General features: G+C 42.8%; 1 protein-coding gene across 1 annotated transcript in view; it reads right to left on the bottom strand.

Annotated features, from left to right (window-relative positions):
* kdm5a (lysine demethylase 5A) overlaps window positions 1–12,625 on the bottom strand; it is a 278,206-nt gene that overhangs the window by 174,028 nt on the left and 91,553 nt on the right. Inside the window, exons 9-11 of the mRNA XM_080190586.1 lie at window positions 10,613–10,732; window positions 3,897–4,055; window positions 2,266–2,447 (exon numbers count right to left, since the gene is read on the bottom strand). Of these exons, the coding sequence (XP_080046712.1) occupies window positions 2,266–2,447; window positions 3,897–4,055; window positions 10,613–10,732 (461 nt within the window). The remainder of the gene's footprint in view (window positions 1–2,265; window positions 2,448–3,896; window positions 4,056–10,612; window positions 10,733–12,625) is intronic.

Here is a 12,625-nt window from a genome sequence, read left to right on the forward strand (position 1 = left end):
AGCAGCAGTCAGTCTCCCAGTCTGGACAGATAACAAAGAGACAGCCATCTAAACTAGTCTTTCCTGATAGCCACCATCCATCATCCGATAGAAACAATGTTTTTTTAACCAAAGGCATCCAAACTGACTGAACTTGAAACTGAGTCATCAATTGACAACACTTCATGATCTATGTTACATTCCTGGACTCTCTGTTCTTCAACATCCAACCTGTCAACATCAAACCAGACTCTTGGTTGGCAACAAAGGCTGTCCCAAGTCTAAACCTCCCTGAAGTCTGATTTCCTGGAAGATTCCTGTCACCGATTATACAGCAGACATCTCCATACCAACCTTGTCTTGCTATTTCATCACCAACTTTGAAGGAATTTGGCAACTCCTGTTTTCAGTTAACTGAACCACCTGATCCTCAACTCCTACGAGAAGGAACCCTCACTGGACTCTTGATATTCACGAGAATTAATATCCATATAAATATTTGTTTAGTTGTACAGAACTTAAGCAATGTAAAAAAAGACATTTTATTGAAGCTTTTCATCTTGCGCTCATCAGGACAATCGCAAGAATACCAATGTCATGGGAAACAACAGCTTACACAAAGTTAACGGTAGGGGAAACAACAGCTTACATAAAGTTAATGGTAGGGTGTTGGGGAGAGTTACAGAACAAAGGGATCTAGGGATCCATGTTCATACCTCCCTGAAAGTGGAGTCACAAGTGGACAGAGTGGTGAAAAAAAGCATTCGGCATGCCTGGTTTCATCGGTCAGAACATTGAATACAGGAATTGGGACGTTTTGTTGAAGTTGTACAAGACATTGGTAAGGCCACACTTGGAATACTGTGTGCAATTCTGGTCACCCAACTGTAGAAAGGATATTATTAAACTAGAAAGAGTGCAGAAAAGATTTACTAGTATGCTACCGGGACTTGATGGATCGAGTTACACCGAGAGGCTGGATAGACTGGGACTTTTCTCTCTGGAGCATAGGAGGCTGAGGGGTGACTTTATAGAGGTCTACAAAGTAAAGGGTGAGACAAGGTAGATAGTCAACATCTTTTCCCAAAGGTAGGGGAGTCTAAAACTAGAGGGCATAGGTTTAAGGTGAGAGGGGAGAGATACAAAAGGGTCCAGCGGAGCAATTTTTTCACGCAGTGGGTGGTGACTGTCTGGATCAAGCTGCCAGAGGTAGTAGTAGAGGCGGGTACAATTTTATCTTTTAAAAACATTTAGATAGTTACATGGGTACGATGGGTGTGGAGGGATATGGGCCAAATGCAGGCAATTGGGATTAGCTTAGGGGTTTTAAAAAAAAAATGGCGGCATGGACAAGTTGGGCCGAAGGACCTGTTTCCATGCTGTAAGCCTCTATGACTCTATAAAGTTGTTTCCCTCGAAACTGGTATTATTGCAATCCTCTAATGAGTGCAAGTTGAAAAGCTTTGACAAAATCTCTTTTCAGCAATACTCCAATATGCATACCTTTAGTTTAATTTTGTTTTATGTTACTCCTAGTTGCAATATTTCTTTCTTTCCTATCTCCTTTAGTTGCTGACCCAATCCCTAGGTTTGGGCATTTGAATAAACAATATTTCTGATTTAATCCAAAATGAGTTTGGCACAAGTCACGTTAAAATTTACTTTACAAACAGAAGGTTTGGGAAAACCTTGGGGAGGTTTGCGCATTCTCCCCGTGCTTGCGTGGGTTTTCTCTGGGTGTTCCGGTTTCCTCCCACATCCCAAAGATGTGCTATTAGGCTGATTGGTGGTAATAAATTGTCCCTAAATTAGTTTTCCCTCAATGTGGAATGCCATAAGCATAGATAAGGGTCGTGGGTGGAGGTAGAACTCAATGTTAAAATGGCGGCGCGGGCTCATTGGGCTGAAGGGTCTGTTTCCCGGGCTGTTTTTGTTCTTTGAAACATGCTACAGCCAATTTTAGAAATTAATACCTCTGCTTACAGCCAGACAGCAAGGAAAAAACAGGTCAGTCTGCCTCTCTCCCTTCTCTGTCTAACACTGGTACATCCTGCACAGTTCACTACAGTGAAATAATCCCGAGACAAAAATAATTGGCAGAATTTGCACAATGTTAAACTAGTTCTACTTTTAATGGCAGGTTTTATAGCACTCAAAAAAGCAACACGGGATTGTTGAAAGTGCTCATTTTGTGTGTCTTAAATTGGTACACTTAAACTTAATAAGTTAGATATAAGTCAAACTGGACAAAACCATGTGATACACCTGGCAAACTGAGTTACAAACCAGTGCAAATAGTTGATGGAGTAGCTCCAATGATCTTCAATGTGCCAGCAGAAGGAGGAGAAGCACATTCCCACATAAAGCCAAGGAATCTTCATCCCAGAGATGTCTGCGTTGATGTGAGTCAGTACGGACTGCTCCAGGACAGGCATGTTGTTCAAATTCCAACCAGAACTAGCGTAATCCTGAGAAATGATGGAGCATGAAAGCAGAAAGTGAAACATGGAACAGAGAGCAAGGAGGTGGTGATTTGGAGTAGGGCAGAGGTGGGAGTAAGGCAGAGGTAATATGTGGGCAGACAGGAGTGTTGGGTAGATAGATATTTGAGGGATGAAAATGGCATGGTAAAATGAGAAAAGATTCCTGCAGGATTAATTCCTTAAAAATCAACTTCGTTCAGTGGACCAATATACAGAATGGATCTTTCCAGATCATCTAGTCCAGTTTTAGCTCTCCTGAAAAACTATATTTATACTGTAAATTTGCCACTCAGACTGGGAATAAAAGGAATGCTGCTGTCACATCCAGATTTTTAAGGGTAAATGTGATATCTGCAAACTGCTACAGCTCAGTTACATAAAGGGAGAATTTTTATATCTGTTTGAGGCAATTTCTGGGGTGGTATGGTTAGGTAGATTGCAGTGTTGCAAGGATAACTACATTAAAGAGCTCCAAAGCAGCTTCAGCTGTTTCTTGCATGCCCATTCTTTTCCCAGCAAAAGCTGATATGAACTAATCTGGCAGCAGACGGAAATCAAATAACCTAAACATGGGACACTTAACAGTGATTATTGCAGCAACATAGAATCCCTACAGTGCAGAAAAGACTTTTCAGCCCATCAACTCTCCGAAAGCTCATCTCAGCCAGACCTCCCTCCTTGTAACCCTGCAAATTGAGCATGGCCAATCCAACCAACACATCCAAGGATACCAAAAAGCAACTTAGCACGGTCAATCCACCCAACCCACACATCCCCAGACACTAAGGGACAATTTAGCATGGCCAATCCTGCTAACCGGCACATCTTTGGACTATGGGAAACACCAGGAAGAAACCCACGCAGACACAAGAAGAACATGCAAATTCCATACGGTCACCCAAGGCCCAAAATCAAACCCAGGTCCCCGGTGCCATGAGGCTGCAGTGTTAACCACTGTGCCACCTTGCCGCCAAAATTTATCCAGTGTCACATAGCTTGCTGTCTCCACTGAATGCGGAATTCTTACAAACGGATGTTCCAATTTTTATGGACCTATTGAAGTGAGGATCTCCAACCTCCCATGCAGCAGGCCACACTATCTGCAGCTCCAGCCTCCGGAGCTCATCCAGCAAACTCAAGACAAACTATCAGGCTGTTTCCTGTAATATTCACCAGGAACGTGTGTTGCTATTTCCAGTGAGTTAATCACCTGCAAGTAACCCCAACATGGGGAATTTTAGTGCGATAGGTCAGAATGCCTGCCGTTCGAACACCGGTCATGCTGTTTGCAAACAGTATTAATAGGGCAAACTCTGGGGGAAAAAAATTGTTTCCTTCAGCCAAGATTACCACATTAATCAAAGAGATAACACCATATGCTTTTATGGGGTGGTGAGCTGGCGAAACAGGAAGAGCACAACAATAAACCCTTACCTCCTCTTCAGGCATCAGCCTTCTTTTGTTCTCTTTGACGGGAAATCCACTGCCAAATTCCTTTGAGGTAATGTCAGCACCATACTCCACAATAACGTCCTCCTCAATGCTACTCACAAGTCGCCAAAACTCTTTCTCAACTAACTCAGTTGGGACCATCTGCCAAACAGTGAGAGAGACAGCCAGCTTTTACTGACAGACAAAGGGTATCACAGCACTAGGCTCTGGCGCAGGGTGAATAGCAGCAAGGAGAATCTACAAAGGGGATATTGGCAGGTGTGAAGAATGCAGTGTATATGGGAGAGTGGAGTGATTTGCTTTATTATTGACACAACTGTTGGGGTACAGTGAAAAGTACACTTTCCTGCATGCTATACAGACAAAACATACCATTTTTAGAGAACACAGGGGAGAAGGAGAAGGAGAATGTGCAGTACATAGCGTTTTCCATACACCGCATTCTTCACACCTGCCACAAACCCCCAACACACTCCACCCCATGGATTGTCCTTTTGCTACTCACCCCTGCCCCACAGCCTGTGTTGCAGTGTTGCCTGTGTACAGAAATATCAGCTTAATTATACGGTAGGTCCATTCAAAAGTATGACAGCAGCAGGAAACGCTGTTTGAGTGTTCTCAGGCTTTTGTATCTTTTTCCCAATGGAAGAAGGTGAAAGAGAAGGTGAAGGAGAGTATGTCTGTAGTGTATGGGATCCTTGATTATGCTGGCTGCTTTCCTGAGAAAGCAGGCAGTGTTGACAGAATCAATGGAAGGGAAGCTGCTTTGTATGATGGACTGGGCTATGTTCACAATCCTTGATAATTTCTTGTGGTCTTGGTCAGAGCAGGAGCCATATTAAGCTGTTATACATCCAGTAAGGATGCTCTCTATGGTGCATCTGTAAAAATTGGTGAGTTGTGGCCGAATTTCTTTAGCCTCCTGAGAAAGTAGAGGCATTGGTGGGCTTTCTTAACTAGAGCGTCAGTGTGAAGAGACCAGGATAGGTCGTTCGTAAACTTGACACCTAGAAACTTAAAGGTGTCAACCATTTCCACTCCATCACCTTTGATGTTGACAGACCTGTGTCCTCCACTATGTCTTAAGTCAATGACCAACTCCTTCATTTTACTGACATTGAGCGAGAGATTATTGTCGTCACACCAGTTTTCTATCTCTTTCCTATACTCCTTCTCGTCATTATTTGAAATCCAATCCACTATGGTAAATTAGTTAGAACAGAATTTGGCCACATAGTCTTAAGTGTATGAGCAGTACAGTAAGGAGCTGAGGACACTTCCTTGCAGGGCATCAGTGTTGAGGATAATCGCACAGGAGGTGTGGTTGCCTATCCTTACTGATTGCGGTCTGTGGGTTCAGAAGTCTAGGATCCAGTCACAGAGGGAGGACCCAAGCCTTAGGCCCTGGAGTTTGGAGATGGGCTTTGTAGGAATAATGGTGTTGAAGGCTGAGCTATAGTGAATAAATAGGAGTCTGACACAAGTGTCTTTGTTATCCAGGTGCTCCAGGGTTGAGTGCAGGGCCAGGGAGATGATATCTGCTATGGACCTGTTGCAGCAATAAGTGAATTGTTGTGGATCCAAGTAGTCTGGGAGACTGGAGTTGATGAGTTCCATGATTAACCTTTCAAAGCACTTCATAACGACGGATGTCAGAACCACTAGGCGGTAGCCATTGCCTGGCTTTTCTTTAGCACAGGGGTGATGTCATTTTCTTGACGAACGTAGGAAGTCCAAATCGGAGTAAGGAGAAGTTAAAGATGTCCGCGAATATCTCTGCCAGCTGGTCTGCGCAGGATCTGAGTGCTCATTCGGATACCCAATCCAGGCCAGTCGCTTTCCGTGGGTTAACTTTCAAGGTGGCTGATCTGACATCGGTGGTGCTAATCATGAATACGGTTTGACTTAGGTTTCCAGGATGGATCACAGCCTCACGCTGACCTCTTGATCAAAACAGGCACAGAATGCATCAAGTTCATCAAGGAAGGGTACATTTTTGCCGACAATTCTACTTACCTTTATCTTGTAGCCTGAATTGTTGTGTAGGCCTTGCCATGATCAGTGGGTGTTCACGTGACTAGCTTGGGACTCTAGTTTGGTCTGATGCTGTTGCTTAGCATCTTTGATAGCTCTCCATATATCGTATCTGGATTTCCTGTATTTCTTGACCTGAATGCCTCAGACCTGAACTTCAGTAATCAATGAATGACCCTGCTTTTCCATGGTTCATTTCCAGTTGGGTAACACACAGACTTGCTTCTTTGGCACACAGTCCTCTCCGCACTTACTAATGAAATCTGTTACCGTAGTGGCATATTTATTCAGGTTGGTCACCTAGTCCTTAAATATTGACCAGTCCACTGAGTCGAAGCAGTCCCTTAGGAGATCATCCAACTCCTCAGACCAACATCACATAGCTTTCTTTACAGGATTCTCCTGCTTCAGCTTTTGCTTGTAAGTCTGGAGTAAGAGAACAGCCTGACAGGAATATTGGACTTGGGGATGCGAGGGAGGCAAGTACAGTGTATTGTTTTGGGATATCCAAAAGCAATTCAAATAAGGTCTCAAATAAAAGTGTCCCACACAAGGTCATAGAATGCCTCCAATACAGGAGGCAGCCATTTGGCCCATCAAGTCTGCATCGACCACGATCCCACCCAGGCATACTCCCATAACCATACGTATTTACTCTGTTAATCCTCTGACACTAGGCTCAATTTAGCAAGGCCAATCAACCTAACCTGCACATCTTTGGATGGTGGGAGAAAACTGGAGCAAACAGAGAAAACCCACGCAGACACAAGGAGAATGTGCAAACTCCACACAGATACTGACCCAAGGCTGGAACTGAACACAGATCCCTGGTGCTGTGAGGCAGCAGTGCTAACCACGGTGCCACCGTGCCTCCCTAATGTGCACAAAACAAGAACTCAAGGTGTTGGGGATAATATATTAGCATGAACAGTGGATTTGTGAAAAGGAAACAAAAAATTGGGATAAATACATAATTTTCAGATTGGCATGCCACAGGAATCAGTGCTGGAGTCAGTCCTTGTTCTCATTCAGAAAAGCTGCAAGAATCCTGAACCTATAGGAAAATTGCAAGGGCTGAAGCTCCTCCATTGCTACCATCCTGGTTCCTACAGTTGTTTCACATGCAGTCATACTAATCTTTGTCCTGGACCGCAGGCAAAATCTGAAGTACCAAGCCTAAGGGCTGTACTGCCTCTTGGAACAAAGAGTCCAATAACTTTCCTCCTGCCTGATGTATCGCAGATAGAAACAAACTTTGGATACTGAGTCCAATTTCCTCAAGCTGCAGACAACTGAAGGATGTGGTTGCCGTGGATCACACAGCTGTTCACCATTTCCCACATACTATAGCTGCAATGCATCATCTGCCCTGCCATCCTGATTATGATTTATTTAATACTTACAAGTTCAAGTTTAGAAACATCACTCAAGTTATCTGCAATTATAGAAATTCAGTAACCAGTAGTTTAAATAGTTTAATCAATTAATTAGTTTAATCAATCCAATGGGATGAAGGAGTACAATATCATGGGCAGGACTCTTAGCAGTGTTGAGGAGCAGAAGGACCTTGGGGTCCGGGTGCATAGGACTCTTAAATTGGCCTTGCAGGTGGAGGATGTGGTCAAGAAAGTGTATGGTGTGCTAGCCTTCATTAATCGAGGGATTGAGTTTTGGAGTCGTGAGGTAATGCTGCAACTTTATAAGACCCCTGTCAGACCCCACTAGGAGTACTGTGCGCAGTTCTGGTCGCCTCACTACAGGAAGGATGCGGAAGCTATAGAGGAGCTATGCAGAGGAGATTTACAAGGATGTTGCCTGGATCGGGAGACATGCCTTATGAAGATGGGTTAAGGAAGCTAGGTCTCTTCTCCCTGGAGAGACGAAGGTTGAGAGGCGACCTGATAGAGATTTATAAAATGTTGAGAGGGATAGATAGGGTGTATTCTCGGAGGCTATTTTCCAGAGCGGAAATGGTCGCTACGAGAGGACACAGCTTTAAAGGTGCTGGGGAGTAGGTACAGAGGAGATGGTAAGGGTAAGTTTTTCACTCAGAGGGTGGTGAGTGAGTGGAATCGGCTGCCGTCGGTGGTGGTAGAGGCGAACTCGCTGGGGTCTTTTAAAAGACTTCTGGGTGAGTACATAGGATTTAACGGGATTGGGAGTCATAGATAGTTCTGCGGCCTGGTAGGTATGGATACGATCGGCGCAACTTGTGGGCCGAAAGGCCTGTTTGTGTAGTGTTCTATGTTCTACTAAATTACAAATATGATTATGACTTATAACTGGGAAGTTAACTATGACTTATAACTTCCCAGTGCCAGTTTAAGTCCCCATTTAGAAGAATGCGATCTTGAAACTCACCAACCACCTATCTGCTCACCTAATCAATGACTTTGAGCACTCAAATGCTACTAAAAACTAAAAAAAGTATGAAAAAAAGACTTAATTTTTCTCTCTGCACCAAATTCCTACACCTCCCACATGAACCTTATAGTTATGCCCCTAGATGTTCTTCTAGATGTTAAAAATTGTTGGTTTGAAAGATATTAACAAAGGTATTTTGGTGAGTTGATGCAATCTTGTAGATAGTACACACTGCTGCCATTTTGATTCAGTGATGGAGGGAATGAATGTTTAAGATGATAAATGGATGCCGATCAAGCAGACTGATTTGTCCCGGATGACATCAGTATTCTTGAGTGTTGTTCGAGCTGCATTCATCCAGGCAAGTAGAGAATATTCCATCCTGACTTGTGCCTTGCAGATGGAGGACAGGCTTTAGAAAGTCAGGAGGCAAGTTACTCACTGCACAATTCCCAGCCTCTCACCAGCTCTTGTGGCCACCATATTTATATGGCTAGTTCAGTTCAGTTTCTGGTCAATGGTAACCCCCCGGATAGTGATAATGGGGATTCAGTGATGGCAAGGTCATTGAACGTCAAGGGCAGATAGTGAAATTATCCCTCTTAGAGATGGTCATTGCCTGGTATTTATGTGGCATGAATGTTACTTGTCAGCCCAAGCCTGGATATTGTCCATGTCTTGTTGCATTTGGACATGGACTCTTCAGTATCAGAGGAGTTGCAAATGGTGCTAAACATTACACAATCATTAGTGAATTTCCATGCTTCTGAACGTATGATGGAGGGAAAGTCAGTGATGAAGCAACTGAAGATAGGTTGGCCGAGTAAGTCCTGCAACAAAGTCCTGAGATGATTAACCTCCAACCACCACAACAATATTCCTTTGTACCAGGTATGACTCCAATGAGTCACAGAATCAGAGTCAAAGAAGTTTACAGCATGGAAATGGGCCCTTTGGCCCAACTTGTCCATGCCGCACTTCTTTTTTTTAAAACCACGAAGCTAATTCCAATTGCCCGCATTTGGACCATATTCCTCTATACACATCTTACCTATATATATATCTAAATGCTTCTTAAAAGATAAAATTGTATCTGCCTCTATTACTACCTCTGGCAGCTTGTTCCAGACACACACCACCCTCTGGGTGAAAATATTGCCCCTCTGGACACTTTTATATCTCTCTCCTCTCACCTTAAACTAATGTCCTCTAGCTTTAGACGCCCCTACCTTTGGGAAAAGATATTGACCATCTAGCTTATCTCTGCCCCTCATTATTTTATAGACCTCTATAAGGTCACCCCTCAGCCTCCTACGGTCCAGAGAAAAAAGTCCCAATCTATTCAGCCTCTCCTTATAACTCAATCCATCAAGTCCCGGTAGAATCCTAGTAAATCTTTTCTGCACTCTTTCTAGTTTAATAATATCCTTTCTGTAACAGGGTGATCAGAATGGCACACAATATTCCAAGTGTGGCCTTACCAATGTCTTGTACAACTTCAACAAGACGTCCCAACTCCTATATTCAATGTTCTGACCAATGAAACCAAGCATGCCGAATGTCTTCTTTGCCACTCTGTCCACCAGTGTCTCTACTTTCAAGAAGCTATGAACATGTACCCCTAGATCTCTTTGTTCTGCAACTCTTCCCAATGCTCTATCATTAGCTGAGTAAGTTCAATCTACCAAAATGCATTTCCTCACATTTGTCTAAATTAAACTCCATCTGCCATTTGTCAACCCACTGGCCCAATTGATCAAAATCCCGCTGCAATTGGAGATAACCTTCCTCACTGTCCACCATGCCACCAATCTTGGTGTCATCTGCAAACTTACTAACCATGCCCCCTACATTCTCATCCAAATCATTAATATAAACAACAGGTAACAGTAGGTCCAGCACTGATCCCTGAGACACACTGCTGGTCACAGGCCTCCAGTTTGAAAACCAACTCTCTACAACCACCCGAAGCCAATTTTGTATCCATTTAGATACCTCACCCTGGACCCCATGAAATTTAACTTTATGCATCAATCTACCATGCCAAAGGCCTTGCTAAAGTCCATGTCAACATCAACTGCACTACCCTCATCTACCTTCTGGTTACATCTTCAAAAACATGATTAAATTTGTGACACATGGTTTGCCACTCAAAGGGTCCTGAGAGATAGGATTTATGACCATTTGGAAAGATGCAGTTTTCAAAATTTTCCCTGATTCTCATTTTGCTCACGCTCCTCAATGCCATGTTGATCAAAATTATTCTATAGATGCTGTAGCAACACAACTAAGATACTTACATGTACTGGCATGTTGAAGTAATCTGACTTGAAGTTATCCGCCATTTCACCAAAGCTCTGGAGTGTGTACTCTCTGACTGCCTGTTCAAAGCCAAAAGCCTCAGGAGGCTTATTGCATGCCTGTGTGCAGAAGGCAGAGGAGAAAAGTAAGATTAAATCAAAAGGTTACAAGACAGTTCAAGCTCATTACAGATACCTGTTCCTCCATGCAGAAGTCATCTACAGTGACAAAGTGTATACTTCCTATAAACTAGCAACTGGCGGCCAATGGTGGAAAAGCTTTTACAAAAGTAAATCTAGAACAAATTAACAATCATTTGGATGAGTGTGGATTAATAAGTGAAAACTAGCATCTATTTGTTAAAGACAAATTGCATTCAACTAACTGGCTTGAGACTTTGATGAGGAAACAGAGGCAAGATAAAATGATGCTGTATATAAAGACGTTCCAAAGGCATTTGATAAAGTTGCACATAACAGGCTTTTCAGCAAAGCTGAAGCCCATGGAATAAAAGGAACAGTGGCATCATGGATGCATAATTAATAAAATGACAGAAAACAAAGAGTAATGGTAAAAGGTTGTTTTTCAAACTAGAGGAAGGTAAACAATGGAGATTCTTAGGGATTGGTATTAGCATTATTGATAACTTGGTTTGCGGAGTGCAATTTCAAAATTTGCAAGTTTTGTGAACTGTCAGAAGGGTAATCAAGTCTCCAAGAGGCAGGCTGGTGGAAAGGACCTCCCATAGCAGCTGAAATTTAATGCATAAAAGTGTGAAGTGATACATTAAGGGAGAAAACAATATGAAATCATGAGGTAATTATCAATGGGGAGTAGGAACACAAGCATCTGGAGAAATAGCTATACAAATCATAAAGATGGCAGGACAGTTTGAGAAAGTTATAGAATCATAGAGGATTACAGCATGAAAACAGGCCCCTTAACTCAACTTGTCTACGCTGCTCAGTGTTTAATCATCAAGCTAGTCTCAATTGCCTGCATTTGGCCCATACCCCTCAACACCAATCTTACCCATGTAACTATCTAAATGATTTTTAGAATACAAAATTGTTCCCACCTCTACTACTACCACCTTTGGCAGCTCGTTCTAGACACTCACCATGTGAAAACACTGCCACCTGGATCCTTTTGTATCTCTCCCCTCTGACTTTAAACCTATGCCCACTAGTTTTAGACTCCCCTTCCTTTGGGAAAAGATGTTGACTATCTAGTTGATTTATGCCCCTCACTATTTTATCGATCTCTATAAGATCCTAAGCCTCTTATGCTCCAGGGTAAAAAGTCCCAGTCCATCCAGCCTCTCCTTATAACTCAAACCATCAAGTCCCGGTGCATCTTTCCTGCACTCTTTCTAGTTTAGTAATATCCTTTCTATAATAGTGTAACCAGAACTGTACATAGTATTCCAAGTGTGGCCTTACCAATGTCTTGTACAAGACAACCCAACTCCTGTATTCAATAGGATAAACACAAAATACAGCAGATGCTGGAATCTGAAACAAAAACAGAAGAATGCTGGAAAATCTCAACAGGTCTGACTGCAGCTGTGGAGAAAGAGTAGAGCTAATATTTCGAGTCTAGAAGACTCTGACGAAGGGTCATCTAGACTCGAAACATTGACTCTACTCTCTCTCCACAGATGCTATCATACCTGCTGAGATTTTCCAGCATTTCTCTGTTTATGTTCCTGTATTCAATGTTCTGACCAATGAAACCAAGCATGCTGAATGCCTGCTTCACTACCCTGTCCACCTGTGCCTTCACTTTCAAACACCTATGAACCTGTACCCCTAGATCTCTGTCCTATAATTGTCCCCAATACCCTACCATTAACTGAGCAAGTCCCGCCCTGGTTCGATCTATCAAAATGCATCACCTCACATTTATCTAAATTAAACTGCATCTGTCATTCATCAGCACACTGGCCCAATTGATCAAGATCCCGTTGCAATTCTAGATAATTTTCTTCACTTTCACCAATCTTGGTGTCA

Source organism: Carcharhinus amblyrhynchos, chromosome 6, assembly GCF_965287045.1.
Source record: "Carcharhinus amblyrhynchos chromosome 6, sCarAmb.v2.hapA, whole genome shotgun sequence".
In the NCBI taxonomy this organism is placed as follows: domain Eukaryota; kingdom Metazoa; phylum Chordata; class Chondrichthyes; order Carcharhiniformes; family Carcharhinidae; genus Carcharhinus; species Carcharhinus amblyrhynchos.